Raw genomic sequence first — 21,178 nt, 5'->3', positions numbered from 1 at the left:
CAGCTGAGAATGGATTTTCAGCTTCTGATTGCATGCGAGAACGACAGATCTGATTTCCATGACTGCATGGAATGACAGTCGTCCGCTAGCTATGGACTATTGGAGGTTATAGCCGGGTACAGAGCTCTGCTGGCATTGGCAGTCCTGTAGATAACGAATTTTCTGGACCTGGAGTACCTTATTTTATAATTTTTTGGGGGCAGGAAGTCTAAATATCTGAACCCCCTACCGACCTAACCTGTATCTCCTATCCCATAAATAATTGTCCACCGTTCCATCATTCTTTGTGGAATGGCTGGACGATTCACAATCCCTATCTCTATACCACTAGACAGAAGCGAATGACTCGCGGTGGGGATTATATCTACAGACCGACAAAAATGCTTGGCTGACCGGCCACCTACTGACTCTGAGCACTCACAGCTTTCTCTGAATTGTCTGAATGATAAGAATTACCTGGGTCACTGATAAGGAAAAAAAAGATTAGGAAAGAAATCCTACAACATAAAGGAAAACCATTGGTGGTAAATAATTAAATAAAACCAAATTTCCCCATCTCACCAATATGGGTAGCCCAGTCAGTGCATCATACAGCAGCACAATGCCCCCAACCAGTCCGGTGACCTGCGCTGCCGTCCTTGGTGATTCTGACCCATCCAACGATGAGCGTCTCTTTCCCTGAGCATCCTGCACTACGATGGCTGGGACCTCCAGCATCCCTTCTGCCCCACCTTCCCCGGTGCCTCCTCTGTTCCCAGCAGCAGGACAGCAGCAGGCATGGTATATAGTCACTCCTAAGCATCCAAGGCCCGTGCCAACCCCACCTAACAGCAGAAGCTGGAAGCACAGCCCAAAACCCAATCCAATCCGACTAGCCAGGAAGTGGCAACCACGGGTGTAGAACCTGCGGGCGTTGTCGTGCCACCCAATGGATGGCAACGTGGACAGCACGAAAGAAGCTGCCCAAATTCCCAGAGCCCCTTGCAATGCCTGTCTTCGTGCACCACCCAACCTGTAGCTAACAGGCCAGCGCACCATCCACATTCGATGATAAGAGAGACAGGCCACAGTCAGGCACGTGGACAGCGCTAGTGTGTAATACGTGGACACAAACACCTTGCACAATCCCTCATTCCATTCATAACCCGGAGAATGTCTTCTTCTCAGCTGCACCACAGAAAACAATGATAAAGGCACAGCGGCCATGAGTAGATGTGTTCCTGCCAGCAAGCAGAGCAGCAGTTCCAGAGGGCGAGGGCGCTGGCCGCTCCCGCCACGGCTGGCCAAACTCAGGATGCTCCAGGCGTTGGCCAGTAACGACAGAGCACCACATGCCAGCCATGACACTGAGTTGTTCTGATATAGCTCATCGGCCTCATCCTGATCAGGGGTTCGTGGCATTTTAAGGGCAAAAGTTGATATTGTGTTGTTGATTCCTTCTTGAATATTTGCTCTTTGCCGCTTTCACTTTTTGCTTTAGCTTTTTTTTTTGCTTTTTTGTAGACTGAGCTTCTCAAATGCAAAAATCTTCTTCTACCAAATAAAATTAATGTATCACTCGTCAAAAATTCTATCCTCGACTATTACTCCCTTACTTCCCAAATCTGCTTTGACCCTCTGTCGTTGCCTTCCACATTTCTCCGTAAACCTCCTGTAACCCTTTATGTCCCTCTGCCTCTTCAATTTCTTACGGTCTAGTCACAGACTTGGCCAAATTTACTAGACCCAACTTTATCTCCCGTCACTTGGTCACTCACTTCCAACCTTTCCGCTCACCTTTCCCACTACTCAGACTTTCCTGTGACCATTAGTTGGTCTTCTTCCTACTCTAATCTTCAAACAAATTGTCTTCTACCTTATGCATTCTACTTCCTTAGTCTCTTCAACCATCAATCATTTCTACCCTTCCAACCACCCTTTTCGACCTTTCACCCGTGCAAGGATCTTCTAGTCCCTTGTAGTCGCTTTACAGGTCCCACATCTCCACCGCTAGTGTGCAAATTTATAGCAAAGTTTCCACCTCTGACTCCTGTAAAGTCCTCACTAACGTTCTACCCTATATTTCCCATCACTTGGTCGATCAACTCTCCATTCCGGGAAGTCAATTTTGGCTAGGAGCCTTTTTGAAATATGTCGGTTGCTTTCGATAAGCCAACTCCTTGCAGTCTCTTGTGGATATGTGCCGTCTCCTCCACTTTGGGCTCGCCTCCTTTTTCTCCACCGATTCCCAGTAGCGTCTTGGGAATCGCACACAGTCTTGTGATAATTGCAGTCACTCTCTGTGAGAGAGCTCATACCACTTCTAATGCTTGACGTGGAATCCCCGAAGAACGTCTCCTATGGGAAGACCAAGAAAAATATCATGATAGTGCACGTCTGGCCGTCTCTCTCCTTCTAACACAAATAATGGGGCACATGAAGACTAAGAAATGAAAAACTAAAGAGCCCAAGCAAGATTGAGTGAAAGCGCTCTATGGAGAGATCAAACCTCTTGGACATTGCCTAGAAATTTCTGTTTCAGATTTTCAGCAATGGTGCGAAAGGAGTATGTTCTTCTCATGAAGCGCTTTCATTCCTGGTATTGGTGGTGGTCAATACAATAAGAATGGGGCCCTCTAACATATGTCTACTATATACTGTATACATATAATTTGTTTTAGATAAATTACCAGAAAGAGATATGATCCCCAGTCGATTAGAACAGGTCAGAAGTTTTTATTGGTGGGTGTCCGGGTGTTAGGAGGACCTCCACCGATCGCGAAAACTCAGACAAGCACTGCTCTTCTCTGAGCCAGGCTTAAGTCTTCCACATTCTACTATGTTCAATGAACTGCATGTAACCAGTTAAATGAACATCCAAGGCCAAAACTTTTGTATGGCACCCATGCCATGTCTAGGCTTTTAGTCCACTAAAATCATAGGAAGTTATGCAGACCACCATGTCAGTGACTTCAAAACTGAGCATTAGACTCAAAAGGGAGAGAGGGAAGTCTCTGACTTCCTGTGAATTACAGAACAACATTATCCGGTCCCTTCTGACCCCTCCCCACTAAGCTTTACTCTGTGTGGTGTGCACAACCTCCCGCATATCCTGTGAGACACAGCTTCAGCATGTCTCTCTGCCTTCTGCTTGGAAAAGCTGACAAGGAGAAATCTTTCACAAGAAGAAGCCAGGGTCACAAATTTAAGCTGCATCACATAAGACTGCCACTTGTTGCCATTAGGTAAGACTAAGAGCATTGTAAGTGCAATGTGATGAGACTCCACCTCTTCTGAAAAGCAGGATGCATTATGGGAAATGTAGTCTGCTTTAGAGAAACCATATCAGTGCAAAATAATACGTCAACGTGGCAGACAAACCTGATATAGCACATGGCTGAAACAGGTATACACAAGCTTTGCATGAGAGCCCCTACATTATTCTATTTTCCAGAGTGCTGCTCTATTACAAACTTGAAAACATTTTATTGTCCAAAATTGGGGCGTATGATATCATCAAGAAATGTCTTAAAAATTCCCTTTTTTTGAGGCAGAGTTTGCATAAGCTTCATCCTAAGGGACAGACAACAGGATTGTCCTGGCAAAACCGGAACTTTTGGCAAGTAGGCTTTGGTATCCATTACATCTCACGTCGTAATAATCCTTTTAGATTTTATGAGCTTTCCTGCCTATAAAATAACAAGTGTTTTATTGACTATCACATCCACCCTGCATCATCTGGCTCAACCCGGCTGAAAAGATAAGATTTAGGGTTTGTGGTTTTGCATTTGAGTGACTGTATCTGGCATTGGTCTATGGGCATCCTGCACCCGAGCATCAATCATTTCTCTTCCTTGGCAGGAGCAGAGATCCCAGAGAAGGTTGTTATGGATATTTAATACTGCAAATATTGAGTTACCCAGATCCAATGGCTATAAATCATCATTCAAAGTTCTCTCTGTCGTTGCCCGGCCCGGCACTAATGTACTGGTCCAACCAAACTGGAAATTAATAGAAGACCTGGCCACAGGGTCATAAGATGGGACGGGCTGCCGAATAGAAGGAACACTGTACACCATTATAGTAACAATGTGCCGTAATTACTATGTGTGCCCAATGTCAGCAGGCTGCTTGTCAGCCAATCGTTTAGGGTAGAAGGAAGTTATACACTCTAGGGTTATGGTCCATGATGGAGGTCATACACTCTAGGGTTAGGGTAAATGATGGAGGTCATACACTGTAGAGTTAGCGTAGATGATGGAGGTCATACATTGTAGTGTTAGGGTAGATGATGGAGGTTATACACTGTAGTGTTAGGGTAAATGATGGAGGTCATACACTGTAGAGTTAGGGTACATGATGGAGGTCATACACTGTAGGGTTAGGGTAGATGATGGAGGTCATACATTGTAGTGTTAGGGTAGATGATGGAGGTTATACACAGTATGGTTAGGGTAGATGATGAAGGTTATACACAGTAGTGTTAGGGTCGATGATGGAGGTTATACACAGTAGTGTTAGGGTCGATGATGGAGGTTATACATTGTAGGGTTAGGGTAGATGATGGAGGTTATACACTGTAGTGTTAGGGTCGATGATGGAGGTTATACATTGTAGGGTTAGGGTAGATGATGGAGGTTATACACAGTATGGTTAGGGTAGATGATGGAGGTTATACACTGTAGTGTTAGGGTCGATGATGGAGGTTATACATTGTAGGGTTAGGGTAGATGATGGAGGTTATACACTGTAGTGTTAGGGTAGATGATGGAGGTTATACACTGTAGTATTAGGGTAGATGCTGGAGGTTATACATTGTAGGGTTAGGGTAGATGATGGAGGTTATACACTGTAGTGTTAGGGTAGATGATGGAGGTTATACACTGTAGTTTTAGGGTCGATGATGGAGGTTATACATTGTAGGGTTAGGGTAGATGATGGAGGTTATACACTGTAGTGTTAGGGTAGATGAATAGGTTATACACTGTAGTGTTAGGGTAGATGCTGGAGGTTATACACTGTAGTGTTAGGGTCAATGATGGAGGTTATACACTGTAGTGTTAGGGTCGATGATGGAAGTTAGACATTGTAGGGTTAGGGTAGATGATGGCGGTTATACACTGTAGTGTTAGGGTAGATAATGGAGGTTATACACAGTATTGTTAGGGTAGATGATGGAGGTCATACACTGTAGTGTTAGGGTCGATGATGGAGGTTATACATTGTAGGGTTAGGGTAGATGATGGCGGTTATACACTGTAGTGTTAGGGTAGATGATGGAGGTTATACACTGTAGTGTTAGGGTAGATGATGGAGGTTATACACTGTAGTGTTAGGGTCGATGATGGAGGTTATACACAGTATGGTTAGGGTAGATGATGGAGGTTATACACTGTAGTGTTAGGGTCGATGATGGAGGTTATACACTGTAGTGTTAGGGTAGATGATGGAGGTTATACACTGTAGTGTTAGGGTCGATGATGGAGGTTATACATTGTAGGGTTAGGGTAGATGATGGAGGTTATACACTGTAGTGTTAGGGTAGATGATGGAGGTTATACACTGTAGTGTTGGGGTCGATGATGGAGGTTATACATTGTAGGGTTAGGGTAGATGATGGAGGTTATACACTGTAGTGTTAGGGTAGATGATGGAGGTTATACATTGTAGGGTTAGGGTAGATGATGCGGTTATACACTGTAGTGTTAGGGTAGATAATGGAGGTTATACACAGTATTGTTAGGGTAGATGATGGAGGTTATACATTGTAGGGTTAGGGTAGATGATGGAGGTTATACACTGTAGTGTTAGGGTAGATGATGGAGGTTATACACTGTAGTGTTAGGGTCGATGATGGAGGTTATACACTGTAGTGTTAGGGTCGAAGATGGAGGTTATACATTGTAGGGTTAGGGTAGATGATGGAGGTTATACACTGTAGTGTTAGGGTAGATGATGGAGGTTATACACTGTAGTGTTAGGGTCGATGATGGAGGTTATACATTGTAGGGTTAGGGTAGATTATGGAGGTTATACACTGTAGTGTTAGGGTAGATGCTGGAGGTTATACATTGTAGGGTTAGGGTAGATGATGGAGGTTATACACTGTAGTGTTAGGGTAGATGATGGAGGTTATACACTGTAGTTTTAGGGTCGATGATGGAGGTTATACATTGTAGGGTTAGGGTAGATGATGGAGGTTATACACTGTAGTGTTAGGGTCGATGATGGAGGTTATACACAGTATGGTTAGGGTAGATGATGGAGGTTATACACTGTAGTGTTAGGGTCGATGATGGAGGTTATACACTGTAGTGTTAGGGTCGATGATGGAGGTTATACATTGTAGGGTTAGGGTAGATGATGGAGGTTATACACTGTAGTGTTAGGGTAGATGATGGAGGTTATACACTGTAGTGTTAGGGTCGAAGATGGAGGTTATACATTGTAGGGTTAGGGTAGATGATGGAGGTTATACACTGTAGTGTTAGGGTAGATGATGGAGGTTATACACTGTAGTGTTAGGGTCGATGATGGAGGTTATACATTGTAGGGTTAGGGTAGATTATGGAGGTTATACACTGTAGTGTTAGGGTAGATGCTGGAGGTTATACATTGTAGGGTTAGGGTAGATGATGGAGGTTATACACTGTAGTGTTAGGGTAGATGATGGAGGTTATACACTGTAGTTTTAGGGTCGATGATGGAGGTTATACATTGTAGGGTTAGGGTAGATGATGGAGGTTATACACTGTAGTGTTAGGGTCGATGATGGAGGTTATACACAGTATGGTTAGGGTAGATGATGGAGGTTATACACTGTAGTGTTAGGGTCGATGATGGAGGTTATACACTGTAGTGTTAGGGTCGATGATGGAGGTTATACATTGTAGGGTTAGGGTAGATGATGGAGGTTATACACTGTAGTGTTAGGGTAGATGATGGAGGTTATACACTGTAGTGTTGAGGTCGATGATGGAGGTTATACATTGTAGGGTTAGGGTAGATGATGGAGGTTATACACTGTAGTGTTAGGGTAGATGATGGAGGTTATACATTGTAGGGTTAGGGTAGATGATGGCGGTTATACACTGTAGTGTTAGGGTAGATAATGGAGGTTATACACAGTATTGTTAGGGTAGATGATGGAGGTTATACATTGTAGGGTTAGGGTAGATGATGGAGGTTATACACTGTAGTGTTAGGGTAGATGATGGAGGTTATACACTGTAGAGTTAGGGTCGATGATGGAGGTTATACACAGTATGGTTAGGGTAGATGATGGAGGTTATACACTGTAGTGTTAGGGTAGATGAATAGGTTATACACTGTAGTGTTAGGGTAGATGATGGAGGTTATACACTGTAGTGTTAGGGTCAATGATGGAGGTTATACACTGTAGTGTTAGGGTCGATGATGGAAGTTATACATTGTAGGGTTAGGGTAGATGATGGCGGTTATACACTGTAGTGTTAGGGTAGATAATGGAGGTTATACACAGTATTGTTAGGGTAGATGATGGAGGTCATACACTGTAGTGTTAGGGTCGATGATGGAGGTTATACATTGTAGGGTTAGGGTAGATGATGGCGGTTATACACTGTAGTGTTAGGGTAAATGATGGAGGTTATACACTGTAGTGTTAGGGTAGATGATGGAGGTTATACACTGTAGTGTTAGGGTCGATGATGGAGGTTATACACAGTATGGTTAGGGTAGATGATGGAGGTTATACACTGTAGTGTTAGGGTCGATGATGGAGGTTATACACTGTAGTGTTAGGGTCGATGATGGAGGTTATACATTGTAGGGTTAGGGTAGATGATGGAGGTTATACACTGTAGTGTTAGGGTAGATGATGGAGGTTATACACTGTAGTGTTGAGGTCGATGATGGAGGTTATACATTGTAGGGTTAGGGTAGATGATGGAGGTTATACACTGTAGTGTTAGGGTAGATGATGGAGGTTATACATTGTAGGGTTAGGGTAGATGATGGCGGTTATACACTGTAGTGTTAGGGTAGATAATGGAGGTTATACACAGTATTGTTAGGGTAGATGATGGAGGTTATACATTGTAGGGTTAGGGTAGATGATGGAGGTTATACACTGTAGTGTTAGGGTAGATGATGGAGGTTATACACTGTAGAGTTAGGGTCGATGATGGAGGTTATACACAGTATGGTTAGGGTAGATGATGGAGGTTATACACTGTAGTGTTAGGGTCGAAGATGGAGGTTATACATTGTAGGGTTAGGGTAGATGATGGAGGTTATACACTGTAGTGTTAGGGTCGATGATGGAGGTTATACACTGTAGTGTTAGGGTCGATGATGGAGGTTATACATTGTAGGGTTAGGGTAGATTATGGAGGTTATACACTGTAGTGTTAGGGTAGATGCTGGAGGTTATACATTGTAGGGTTAGGGTAGATGATGGAGGTTATACACTGTAGTGTTAGGGTAGATGATGGAGGTTATACACTGTAGTTTTAGGGTCGATGATGGAGGTTATACATTGTAGGGTTAGGGTAGATGATGGAGGTTATACACTGTAGTGTTAGGGTAGATGAATAGGTTATACACTGTAGTGTTAGGGTAGATGCTGGAGGTTATACACAGTATGGTTAGGGTAGATGATGGAGGTTATACACTGTAGTGTTAGGGTCAATGATGGAGGTTATACACTGTAGTGTTAGGGTCGATGATGGAAGTTATACATTGTAGGGTTAGGGTAGATGATGGCGGTTATACACTGTAGTGTTAGGGTAGATAATGGAGGTTATACACAGTATTGTTAGGGTAGATGATGGAGGTCATACACTGTAGTGTTAGGGTCGATGATGGAGGTTATACATTGTAGGGTTAGGGTAGATGATGGCGGTTATACACTGTAGTGTTAGGGTAGATGATGGAGGTTATACACTGTAGTGTTAGGGTAGATGATGGAGGTTATACACTGTAGTGTTAGGGTCGATGATGGAGGTTATACACAGTATGGTCAGGGTAGATGATGGAGGTTATACACTGTAGTGTTAGGGTCGATGATGGAGGTTATACACTGTAGTGTTAGGGTAGATGATGGAGGTTATACACTGTAGTGTTAGGGTCGATGATGGAGGTTATACATTGTAGGGTTAGGGTAGATGATGGAGGTTATACACTGTAGTGTTAGGGTCGATGATGGAGGTTATACACTGTAGTGTTAGGGTAGATGATGGAGGTTATACACTGTAGTGTTAGGGTCGATGATGGAGGTTATACATTGTAGGGTTAGGGTAGATGATGGAGGTTATACACTGTAGTGTTAGGGTAGATGATGGAGGTTATACACTGTAGTGTTGGGGTCGATGATGGAGGTTATACATTGTAGGGTTAGGGTAGATGATGGAGGTTATACACTGTAGTGTTAGGGTAGATGATGGAGGTTATACATTGTAGGGTTAGGGTAGATGATGGCGGTTATACACTGTAGTGTTAGGGTAGATAATGGAGGTTATACACAGTATTGTTAGGGTAGATGATGGAGGTTATACATTGTAGGGTTAGGGTAGATGATGGAGGTTATACACTGTAGTGTTAGGGTAGATGATGGAGGTTATACACTGTAGTGTTAGGGTCGATGATGGAGGTTATACACAGTATGGTTAGGGTAGATGATGGAGGTTATACACTGTAGTGTTAGGGTCGAAGATGGAGGTTATACATTGTAGGGTTAGGGTAGATGATGGAGGTTATACACTGTAGTGTTAGGGTCAATGATGGAGGTTATACACTGTAGTGTTAGGGTCGATGATGGAGGTTATACATTGTAGGGTTAGGGTAGATTATGGAGGTTATACACTGTAGTGTTAGGGTAGATGCTGGAGGTTATACATTGTAGGGTTAGGGTAGATGATGGAGGTTATACACTGTAGTGTTAGGGTAGATGATGGAGGTTATACACTGTAGTTTTAGGGTCGATGATGGAGGTTATACATTGTAGGGTTAGGGTAGATGATGGAGGTTATACACTGTAGTGTTAGGGTAGATGAATAGGTTATACACTGTAGTGTTAGGGTAGATGCTGGAGGTTATACACAGTATGGTTAGGGTAGATGATGGAGGTTATACACTGTAGTGTTAGGGTCAATGATGGAGGTTATACACTGTAGTGTTAGGGTCGATGATGGAAGTTATACATTGTAGGGTTAGGGTAGATGATGGCGGTTATACACTGTAGTGTTAGGGTAGATAATGGAGGTTATACACAGTATTGTTAGGGTAGATGATGGAGGTCATACACTGTAGTGTTAGGGTCGATGATGGAGGTTATACATTGTAGGGTTAGGGTAGATGATGGCGGTTATACACTGTAGTGTTAGGGTAGATGATGGAGGTTATACACTGTAGTGTTAGGGTCGATGATGGAGGTTATACACAGTATGGTTAGGGTAGATGATGGAGGTTATACACTGTAGTGTTAGGGTCGATGATGGAGGTTATACACTGTAGTGTTAGGGTAGATGATGGAGGTTATACACTGTAGTGTTAGGGTCGATGATGGAGGTTATACATTGTAGGGTTAGGGTAGATGATGGAGGTTATACACTGTAGTGTTAGGGTAGATGATGGAGGTTATACACTGTAGTGTTGGGGTCGATGATGGAGGTTATACATTGTAGGGTTAGGGTAGATGATGGAGGTTATACACTGTAGTGTTAGGGTAGATGATGGAGGTTATACATTGTAGGGTTAGGGTAGATGATGGCGGTTATACACTGTAGTGTTAGGGTAGATAATGGAGGTTATACACAGTATTGTTAGGGTAGATGATGGAGGTTATACATTGTAGGGTTAGGGTAGATGATGGAGGTTATACACTGTAGTGTTAGGGTAGATGATGGAGGTTATACACTGTAGTGTTAGGGTCGATGATGGAGGCTATACACAATATGGTTAGGGTAGATGATGGAGGTTATACACTGTAGTGTTAGGGTCGAAGATGGAGGTTATACATTGTAGGGTTAGGGTAGATGATGGAGGTTATACACTGTAGTGTTAGGGTAGATGATGGAGGTTATACACTGTAGTGTTAGGGTCGATGATGGAGGTTATACATTGTAGGGTTAGGGTAGATGATGGAGGTTATACACTGTAGTGTTAGGGTAGATGATGGAGGTTATACATTGTAGGGTTAGGGTAGATGATGGAGGTTATACACTGTAGTGTTAGGGTAGATGATGGAGGTTATACACTGTAGTGTTAGGGTCGATGATGGAGGTTATACACAGTATGGTTAGGGTAGATGATGGAGGTTATACACTGTATTGTTAGGGTAGATGATGGAGGTTATACACTGTAGTGTTAGGGTAGATGATGGAGATCATACACTGTATTGTTAGGGTAGATGATGGAGGTTATACACAGTATGGTTAGGGTAGATGATGGAGGTCATACACTGTATTGTTAGGGTGGATGATGGAGGTTATACACAGTATGGTTAGGGTAGATGATGGAGGTTATACACTGTATTGTTAGGGTAGATGATGGAGGTTATACACTGTAGTGTTAAGGTAGATGATGGAGGTTATACACAGTATTGTTAGGGTAGATGATGGAGGTTATACACTGTAGTGTTAGGGTAGATGATGGATATCATACACTGTATTGTTAGGGTAGATGATGGAGGTTATACACAGTATGGTTAGGGTAGATGATGGAGGTCATACACTCTAGGGCTGGGTAGATGATGGAGGTTATACACGGTATGGTTAGGGTAGATGATGGAGGTCATACACTCTAGGGCTGGGTAGATGATGGAGGTTATACACTGTAGTGTTAGGGTAGATGATGGAGGTTATACACGGTATGGTTAGGGTAGATGATGGAGGTCATACACTGTAGGGTTAGGGTAGATGATGGAGGTCATACACTGTATTGTTAGGGTAGATGATGGAGGTTATACACGGTATGGTTAGGGTAGATGATGGAGGTCATACACTCTAGGGTTAGGGTAGATGATGGAGGTTATACACTGTACAGTGATGGTACCCCTCTGATAACCTGCTAGATGATTGTCACATACTGTACAATTGCAGTTTTTTTGACAGTTTCCATGTTGTAGTTATATCATGTTACGTTCTGTAGGGTTAGGAAGGCTTTAGGGCTGCAGTAAGGGACAGATTATAGATCGGGTCTACGGGAGCTTTATATTGTGGGATTATAGCAGCACAACAATATGCACTAATGGTGAAAAGTACTGGGGCTGGGAGAGGCTACATGTTGGGGGTTACAGTTTTATAGGTTTACATGTTATAGGAGAATGGCGGCCACAATCTCAGGTGCTGTACAGAGGTTTTATGGCAGCCGTATATAGTAGGGTCCTAGTCCTGTCTGGTTACGTGGTAGCTCTTATATGCTGTGGAATGAGCGGAGGGCTGGTGGTAACACGTTATAGAGTTATAGTACAATGAATGCAGTCATTCGCTACGGGGTAAGGTAGAAGGTGACCTATTGTAGGGTTATAGCGGGAACAGAGGCTGTATAGGGCTATAGTGGGGAGACGCAGCCGTTACATGCCGGATAAGATGCCTTATAGAAGGAATGGTTGATGGGGTGACGGCAGGGGGTCATATATGGCAGGGGTCCTTTAGTGCGGTTGGCCCTAAGGTTACATAGGGTAACTGGTTATATGAGGATAGATATCATGACTGCACGAGGTACAGGACCATGGACAGGGACGGACAGGGGAATATTGGGGAGGATGGGGATTAATGGGAAGAAGCGGGAACTTGATTTAATATAGAGGAAGACGGGGACGATAGGGAGACGAGGATTATATAGAAATTACACGTACGCAACTGCGATGGTGAAGTGTGACATTCCGCTGGGAGCAGCGATGGGGATGATATTTTTGGGTCATACGGGATATATGTGGAAATGTATGGAGCGTATAAAAATAGAAGCAATGATAAAAAAAGAGGGAGTGATGGAGAAATATGGAATTACAGGGAGAGAGGGAATGACGGCGGAATATCAATTATGGGGCGAACTAGGGAGTAACCGGGAGACCAGAAATTAAGGAGAATCAGGGACACAGAATAAAGAGATGAAACGGCGGGGATGAAAGGAGCGCGGGGGAAGAAAGCGGATGCTGGGTGTCACGGAGAGCCGAGGACAAGTGAGACGGAATAATGAGGAGACACAGCGAGATGACAGGAGGGATGACAGCGATGGACAGGCAGATGCCAGGGTGGCGGACTGGTCACCGTGCCGATTATTGGGGATCGCTGATGAGACATTTCATGGAGGGGAGAGGGTCCAGGGATGATGAAGAAGGGGGCGCGGATGTGAGTGGACGAAGGGTGAAAAATGTGGGACAGAAGGGGAGATGCTCCAAGCCAAAGCGGTAGAGGCTTACCTTCTAGTTAGCGCTGCCATGGAGACAGAAGTATCTGTGTGTGTCTCACGGAGTGTGTCATTACATAGCACGCTCGCACACGCGCACACTCACACACACCCCAAGGGGAAGCAGCAGCAGCCAGCTGTATGTGAACACAGGCTACAGAGGGGAGGAGGGACAGCAACAGGGCGGAGAAAGGATGGAGCCGAGAGATGAGGGACCAGGGAGGAGGAGGAGAGCCAGGATTAGATTGTGAGCTCCTGTGCGGAGGACCCCAGGATATGTGTGCCAGCAGTTATAGGGGGAGTACGGACAAATGGAGGGAGAGAGGATGGAGCCGAGAGATGAGGGACCAGGGAGGAGGAGGAGAGCCAGGATTAGATTGTGAGCTCCTGTGCGGAGGACGAGGGACCAGGGAGGAGGAGGAGAGTCGGGGACAGGATTAGACTGTGAGCTCCTGTGCGGAGGACCCCAGGATATATGTGCCAGCAGTTATAGGGGGAGTACGGACAATTGTGGGGACAGAGGATAGAGCAGAGAGATGAGGGACCAGGGAGGAGGAGGAGAGCCAGGATTAGATTGTGAGCTCCTGTGCGGAGGACCCCAGGATATGTGTGCCAGCAGTTATAGGGGGAGTACGGACAATGGGGGGAGAGAGGATGGAGCCGAGAGATGAAGGACCAGGGAGGAGGAGAGCCAGGATTAGATTGTGAGCTCCTGTGCGGAGGACGAGGGACCAGGGAGGAGGAGGAGAGTCGGGGACAGGATTAGACTGTGAGCTCCTGTGCGGAGGACCCCAGGATATATGTGCCAGCAGTTATAGGGGGAGTACGGACAATTGTGGGGACAGAGGATAGAGCAGAGAGATGAGGGACCAGGGAGGAGGAGGAGAGCCAGGATTAGATTGTGAGCTCCTGTGCGGAGGACCCCAGGATATGTGTGCCAGCAGTTATAGGGGGAGTACGGACAATGGGGGGAGAGAGGATGGAGCCGAGAGATGAAGGACCAGGGAGGAGGAGAGCCAGGATTAGATTGTGAGCTCCTGTGCGGAGGACGAGGGACCAGGGAGGAGGAGGAGAGTCGGGGACAGGATTAGACTGTGAGCTCCTGTGCGGAGGACCCCAGGATATATGTGCCAGCAGTTATAGGGGGAGTACGGACAATTGTGGGGACAGAGGATAGAGCAGAGAGATGAGGGACCAGGGAGGAGGAGGAGAGCCAGGATTAGATTGTGAGCTCCTGTGCGGAGGACGAGGGACCAGGGAGGAGGAGAGTCGGGGACAGGATTAGACTGTGAGCTCCTGTGCGGAGGACCCCAGGATATATGTGCCAGCAGTTATAGGGGGAGTACGGACAATTGTGGGGAGAGAGGATGGAGCAGAGAGATGAGGGACCAGGGAGGAGGAGGAGAGCCAGGATTAGATTGTGAGCTCCTGTGCGGAGGAAGAGGAGAGTCGGGGACAGGATTAGACTGTGAGCTCCTGTGCGGAGGACCCCAGGATATATGTGCCAGCAGTTATAGGGGGAGTACGGACAATTGTGGGGACAGAGGATAGAGCAGAGAGATGAGGGACCAGGGAGGAGGAGGAGAGCCAGGATTAGATTGTGAGCTCCTGTGCGGAGGACAAGGGACCAGGGAGGAGGAGAGTCGGGGACAGGATTAGACTGTGAGCTCCTGTGCGGAGGACCCCAGGATATATGTGCCAGCAGTTATAGGGGGAGTACGGACAATTGTGGGGAGAGAGGATGGAGCAGAGAGATGAGGGACCAGGGAGGAGGAGGAGAGCCAGGATTAGATTGTGAGCTCCTGTGCGGAGGAAGAGGAGAGCCGGGGACAGGATTAGACTGTGAGCTCCTGTGCGGAGGACCCCAGGATATGTGTACCAGCAGTTATAGGGGGAGTACGGACAAAAGAAGGGGACAATAAGAGGCATATCTAGGAGACATGGAAACAAAGTAGCAACCGGAGACAAGAGAGTTCCAGACTCTTAGGAAATGCAACATTGTAACAAAGCCTCCCCTTCACCATGATGGGAGTATTAAACCGCCGGGATGTCAATCACTCAGAGAAGAGACAGCAATCATGGAGAGACAGCTGGGAGCAGGGATGAGATTACAGGGGACATATGGGCTTTACATGACCCTCGGGGTCAACATCATCCTTAACCCCAAAAGCTCAGTCTAGTGAAGTGCAGATGTGCAGGGATGAGGGGTGATCCTGACCGGGGAAGGGGAGGCCATGGTGGGGGGGATAAGCCTTTATTATAGGGGGTGGTCAGTGAATTAATTTCCCGGCACGGGATTACACAGTGATTTAGGAAGCGAGCTTTCCATAAGCCGTATCCTACTGCTGGTCGGAGGGATGCTGGATGTCTCCCCCCGCTCATCACGCCCACCCTGCTCTCCTGAACACACCACTCATGACATCATCAGACACATTCAGGATCCTGCCCTGTCATCCATTGATGGGGATTTGGGGGTGTTCCCTGATTTCAGGGGTGGGGGGCGATGCTCGCGCCTCATATTGTGTTACCATAATTGGCAACGGATTGGCAGCTCTCACACATCCACGTATGACAACCTGCCAAGATGATGTGCTGGGACTTGTAGTTCCAACATTAGATAAAGGAAATCAGAAAGTTGCTTAGATTGCTGAGGGTTGTAGTTCCACAGTAGTTTCCTGGGGGTGGAGGGTCAGAGTTTGCTCCCCAGCCCTATAGCTAAATCTCCAGGTCATGGCTTGCTCCCCTCTCTCCAGCCCTGCGGTGGCCATTGCTGATGTTGCTGCCTTGTCTTGTATTGTGACATTATAGATTGTCAGCTCTGCGGGACAGCGAGCGGCGGGATCATTTGTTCTTACAGTAAATCAGAGTCCTTAGTAACGGCTGTGACTTGTTGTTCCACAGGTCTCATGACAGCAATGTGAAATTATCCTGCAGCTGGCGGGGAGGGCAGGGATTGTAGATCTGGTACAGATGTTAGGGGACAGATTACACAAGATTGCGGGAGGAGGGAGACGGATTTACTGGATCTGCACAAAACGATGAGAGTCACAGCAGCACAGGATGGGGGACTATGCAAAAGTGTATCTAAGCCCTCACTATAATGTGCTGCTAAACGAATATATCTAATCCCATCCTGTGTGATACTGACTGCTGAGCCATGTATCTAACCCTATCCTGTGTGATACTGACTGCTGAGCCGTGTATCTAATCCTCTCCTGTGTGATACTGACTGCTGAGCCATGTATCTAATCCTCTCCTGTGTGATACTGACTGCTGAGCCATGTATCTAACCCTATCCTGTGTGATACTGACTGCTGAGCTGTGTATCTAATCCTCTCCTGTGTGATACTGACTGCTGAGCTGTGTATCTACTCCTATCCTGTGTGAAACTGACTGCTGAGCCGTGTATCTAATCCTATCCTGTGTGATACTGTCTGCTAAGCCGTTTATCTAATCCTATCCTGTGTGATTCTGACTGCTGAGCCATGTATCTAATCCTCTCCTGTGTGATACTGACTGCTGAGCCATGTATCTAACCCTATCCTGTGTGATACTGACTGCTGAGCTGTGTATCTAATCCTCTCCTGTGTGATACTGACTGCTGAGCTGTGTATCTACTCCTATCCTGTGTGAAACTGACTGCTGAGCCGTGTATCTAATCCTATCCTGTGTGATACTGTCTGCTAAGCCGTTTATCTAATCCTATCCTGTGTGATTCTGACTGCTGAGCTGTGTATCTAATCCTATATCCTGTGTGATACTGACTGCTGAGCCGTGTATCTAATCCTATCCTGTGTGATACTGACTGCTGAGCTGTGTATCTAATCCTCTCCTGTGTGATACTGACTGCTGAGCTGTGTGTCTAATCCTATCCTATGTGATACTGTCTGCTAAGTCGTGTATCTAATCCTATATCCTGTGTGATACTGACAGCTGAGCAGTGTATCTAATCCTATCCTATGTGATACTGTCTGCTAAGCCGTGTATCTAATCCTATATCCTGTGTGATACTGACAGCTGAGCAGTGTATCTAATCCTATCCTGTGTGATACTGACTGCTGAGCCGTGTATCTAATCCTATCCTATGTGATACTGTCTGCTAAGCCGTGTATCTAATCCTATATCCTGTGTGATACTGACAGCTGAGCAGTGTATCTAATCCTATCCTGTGTGATACTGACTGCTGAGCCGTGTATCTAATCCTATCCTGTGTGATACTTCCTGCTGAGCTGTGTATCTAATCCTGTGTGATACTGACTGCTGAGCCGTGTATCTAATCCTATCCTGTGTGAAACTGACGGCTGAGCCGTGTATCTAATCCTATCCTGTGTGATACTGACTGCTGAGCTGTGTATCTAATCCTATCCTGTGTTATCCTGTCTGCTGAGCCGTGTATCTAATCCTATCCTGTGTGATACTGACTGCTGAGCCGTGTATCTAATCCTATCCTGTGTGATTATGTCTGCTGAGCCGTGTATCTAATCCTATCCTGTGTGATACTGACTGCTGAGCTGTGTATCTAATCCTATCCTGTGTTATCCTGTCTGCTGAGCCGTGTATCCAATCCTATCGTGTGTGATACTGACTGCTGAGCCGTGTATCTAATCCTATTCTGTGTGTTACTGTCTGCTGAGCCGTGTATCTAATCCTATCCCATGTGATACTGAATGCTGAGCTGTGTATCTAATCCTATCCTGTGTGATACTGACTGCTGAGCCTTGTATCTAATCCTCTCCTGTGTGATACTGTCTGCTGAGCATTGTATCTAATCCTCTACTGTGTGATACTGACTGCTGAGCCGTGTATCTAATCCTATCCTGTGTGATACTGACTGCTGAGCCGTGTATCTAATCCTATCCTGTGTGATACTGACTGCTGAGCCGTGTATCTAATCCTATCCTGTGTGATACTGACTGCTGAGCCGTTTATCTAATCCTATCCTGTGTGATACTGACTGCTGAGCCGTGTATCTAATCCTATCCTGTGTGATACTGACTGCTGAGCCGTGTATCTAATCCTATCCTGTGTGATACTGACTGCTGAGCTGTGTATCTAATCCTATCCTGTGTTATCCTGTCTGCTGAGCCGTGTATCTAATCCTATCCTGTGTGATACTGACTGCTGAGCCGTGTATCTAATCCTATCCTGTGTTATTCTGTCTGCTGAGCCGTGTATCCAATCCTATCCTGTGTGATACTGACTGCTGAGCCGTGTATCTAATCCTCTCCTGTGTGATACTGTCTGCTGAGCCGTGTATCTAAACCTATCCTGTGTTATCCTGTCTGCTGAGCCGTGTATCTAATGCTATCCTGTGTGATACTGACTGCTGAGCCGTGTATCTAATCCTCTCCTGTGTGATACTGTCTGCTGAGCCGTGTATCTAATCCTATCCTGTGTGATACTGACTGCTGAGCCATGTATCTAATCCTATCCTGTGTGATACTGACTGCTGAGCCGTGTATCTAATCCTATCCTGTGTTATCCTGTCTGCTGAGCCGTGTATCCAATCCTATCCTGTGTGATACTGACTGCTGAGCCGTGTATCTAATCCTCTCCTGTGTGATACTGACTGCTGAGCCGTGTATCTAATCCTATCCTGTGTGATACTGACTGCTGAGCCGTGTATCTAATCCTATCCTGTGTGATACTGACTGCTGAGCCGTGTATCTAAACCTATCCTGTGTGATACTGTCTGCTGAGCTGTGTATCTAAACCTATCCTGTGTGATACTGACTGCTGAGCCGTGTATCTAATCCTATCCTGTGTGATACTGACTGCTGAGCCGTGTATCTAATCCTATCCTGTGTGATACTGACTGCTGAGCCGTGTATCTAATCCTATCCTGTGTGATACTGACTGCTGAGCCGTGTATCTAATCCTATCCTGTGTGATACTGACTGCTGAGCCATGTATCTAACCCTATCCTGTGTGATACTGACTGCTGAGCCGTATATCTAATCCTATGCTGTGTGATACTGTCTGTTGAGCCGTGTATCTAATCCTATCCTGTGTGATACTGACTGCTGAGCCGTGTATCTAAACCTATCCTGTGTGATACTGACTGCTGAGCAGTGTATCTAACCCTATCCTGTGTGATACTGTCTGCTGAGCCGTGTATCTAATCCTATCCTGTGTGATACTGACTGCTGAGCCATGTATCTAATCCTCTCCTGTGTGATACTGACTGCTGAGCCGTTTATCTAATCCTATCCTGTGTGATACTGACTGCTGAGCCGTGTATCTAAACCTATCCTGTGTAATCCTGTCTGCTGAGCCATGTATCTAATCGTATCCTGTATTATCCTGTCTGCTGAGCTGTGTATCTAATCCTATCCTGTGTTATCCTGTCTGCTGAGCCGTGTATCTAATCCTCTCCTGTGTGATACTGACTGCTGAGCTGTGTATCTAATCCTCTTCCTGTGTGATACTCACTGCTGAGCCGTGTATCTAATCCTATCCTGTGTGATTGTCTGCTGAGCCGTGTATCTAATCCTATCCTGTGTGGTACTGACTGCTGAGCCGTGTATCTTACCCTATCCTGTGTGATTCTGTCTGCTGAGCCGTGTATCTAAACCTATCCTGTGTAATCCTGTCTGCTGAGCCGTGTATCTAATCGTATCCTGTGTTATCCTGTCTGCTGAGCCATGTATCTAATCCTCTCCTGTGCGATACTCACTGCTGAGCCGTGTATCTAATCCTATCCTGTGTGATTGTCTGCTGAGCCGTGTATCTAATCCTATCCTGTGTGATACTGACTGCTAAGCCGTGTATCTAATCCTATCCTGTGTGATACTGACTGCTGAGCTGTGTATCTAATCCTCTCCTGTGTGATACTGTCTGCTGAGCTGTGTATCTAATCCTCTCCTGTGTGATACTGACTGCTGAGCCGTGTATCTAATCCTATCCTGTGTGATACTGACTGCTGAGCCGTGTATCTAATCCTATCCTGTGTGATACTGACTGCTGAGCCGTGTATCTAATCCTATCCTGTGTGATGCTGACTGCTGAGCCGTATATCTAATCCTATGCTGTGTGATATTGTCTGTTGAGCCCTGTATCTAATCCTATCCTGTGTTATCCTGTCTGCTGAGCCGTGTATCTAATCCTCTCCTGTGTGATACTGTCTGCTGAGCTGTGTATCTAATCCTCTCCTGTGTGATACTGACTGCTGAGCCGTGTATCTAATCCTATCCTGTGTGATACTGACTGCTGAGCTGTGTGTCTAATCCTATCTTGTGTGATACTGTGTGCTGAGCTGTGTATCTAATCCTATCCTGTGTGATACAGTCTGCTGAGCCGTGTATCTAATCCCATCCTGCGTGATACTGACTGCTGAGCTGTGTATCTAATCATATCCTGTGTGATACAGTCTGCTGAGCCGTGTATCTAATCCTATCCTGCGTGATACTGACTGCTGAGCTGTGTATCTAATCCTATCCTGTGTGACACTGACTGCTGAGCTGTGTATCTAATCCTATCCTGTGTGATACTGACTGCTAAGCTGTGTATCTAATCCTATCCTGTGTGATACAGTCTGCTGAGCCGTGTATCTAATCCCATCCTGCGTGATACTGACTGCTGAGCTGTGTATCTCATCCTATCCTGTGTGATACAGTCTGCTGAGCCGTGTATCTAATCCTATCCTGCGTGATACTGACTGCTGAGCTGTGCATCTAATCCTATCCTGTGTGACACTGACTGCTGAGTCGTGTATCTAATCCACTCCTGTGTGATACTGTCTGCTGAGCCATGTATCTAATCCTATCCTGTGTGACACTGTCTGCTGAGCTGTGTATCTAATCCTATCCTG

At 45.7% G+C, this 21,178-nt stretch overlaps 1 protein-coding gene and 1 long non-coding RNA gene across 2 annotated transcripts in view; one reads left to right on the top strand and one right to left on the bottom strand.

The window, feature by feature from the left end:
* GPR162 (G protein-coupled receptor 162) overlaps window positions 1–13,531 on the bottom strand; it is a 39,572-nt gene extending 26,041 nt beyond the window's left edge. The window contains exons 1-2 of the mRNA XM_073552961.1: window positions 13,382–13,531; window positions 562–2,337 (exon numbers count right to left, since the gene is read on the bottom strand). Of these exons, the coding sequence (XP_073409062.1) occupies window positions 562–1,401 (840 nt within the window). The 5' untranslated portion in view covers window positions 1,402–2,337; window positions 13,382–13,531. The remainder of the gene's footprint in view (window positions 1–561; window positions 2,338–13,381) is intronic.
* LOC141056232 (uncharacterized) overlaps window positions 13,114–21,178 on the top strand; it is a 38,758-nt gene continuing 30,693 nt past the window's right edge. Inside the window, exon 1 of the long non-coding RNA XR_012221599.1 lies at window positions 13,114–13,310. This is a non-coding gene — a long non-coding RNA (uncharacterized lncRNA). The remainder of the gene's footprint in view (window positions 13,311–21,178) is intronic.

This window comes from Dendrobates tinctorius, unplaced genomic scaffold (assembly GCF_039654945.1).
Source record: "Dendrobates tinctorius isolate UK_male_01 unplaced genomic scaffold, ASM3965494v1 ptg000196l, whole genome shotgun sequence".
In the NCBI taxonomy this organism is placed as follows: Eukaryota; Metazoa; Chordata; class Amphibia; order Anura; family Dendrobatidae; genus Dendrobates; species Dendrobates tinctorius.
Note: the sequence above shows the minus strand (reverse complement) of the source record. Positions and strands in the feature narration are given on the sequence as shown.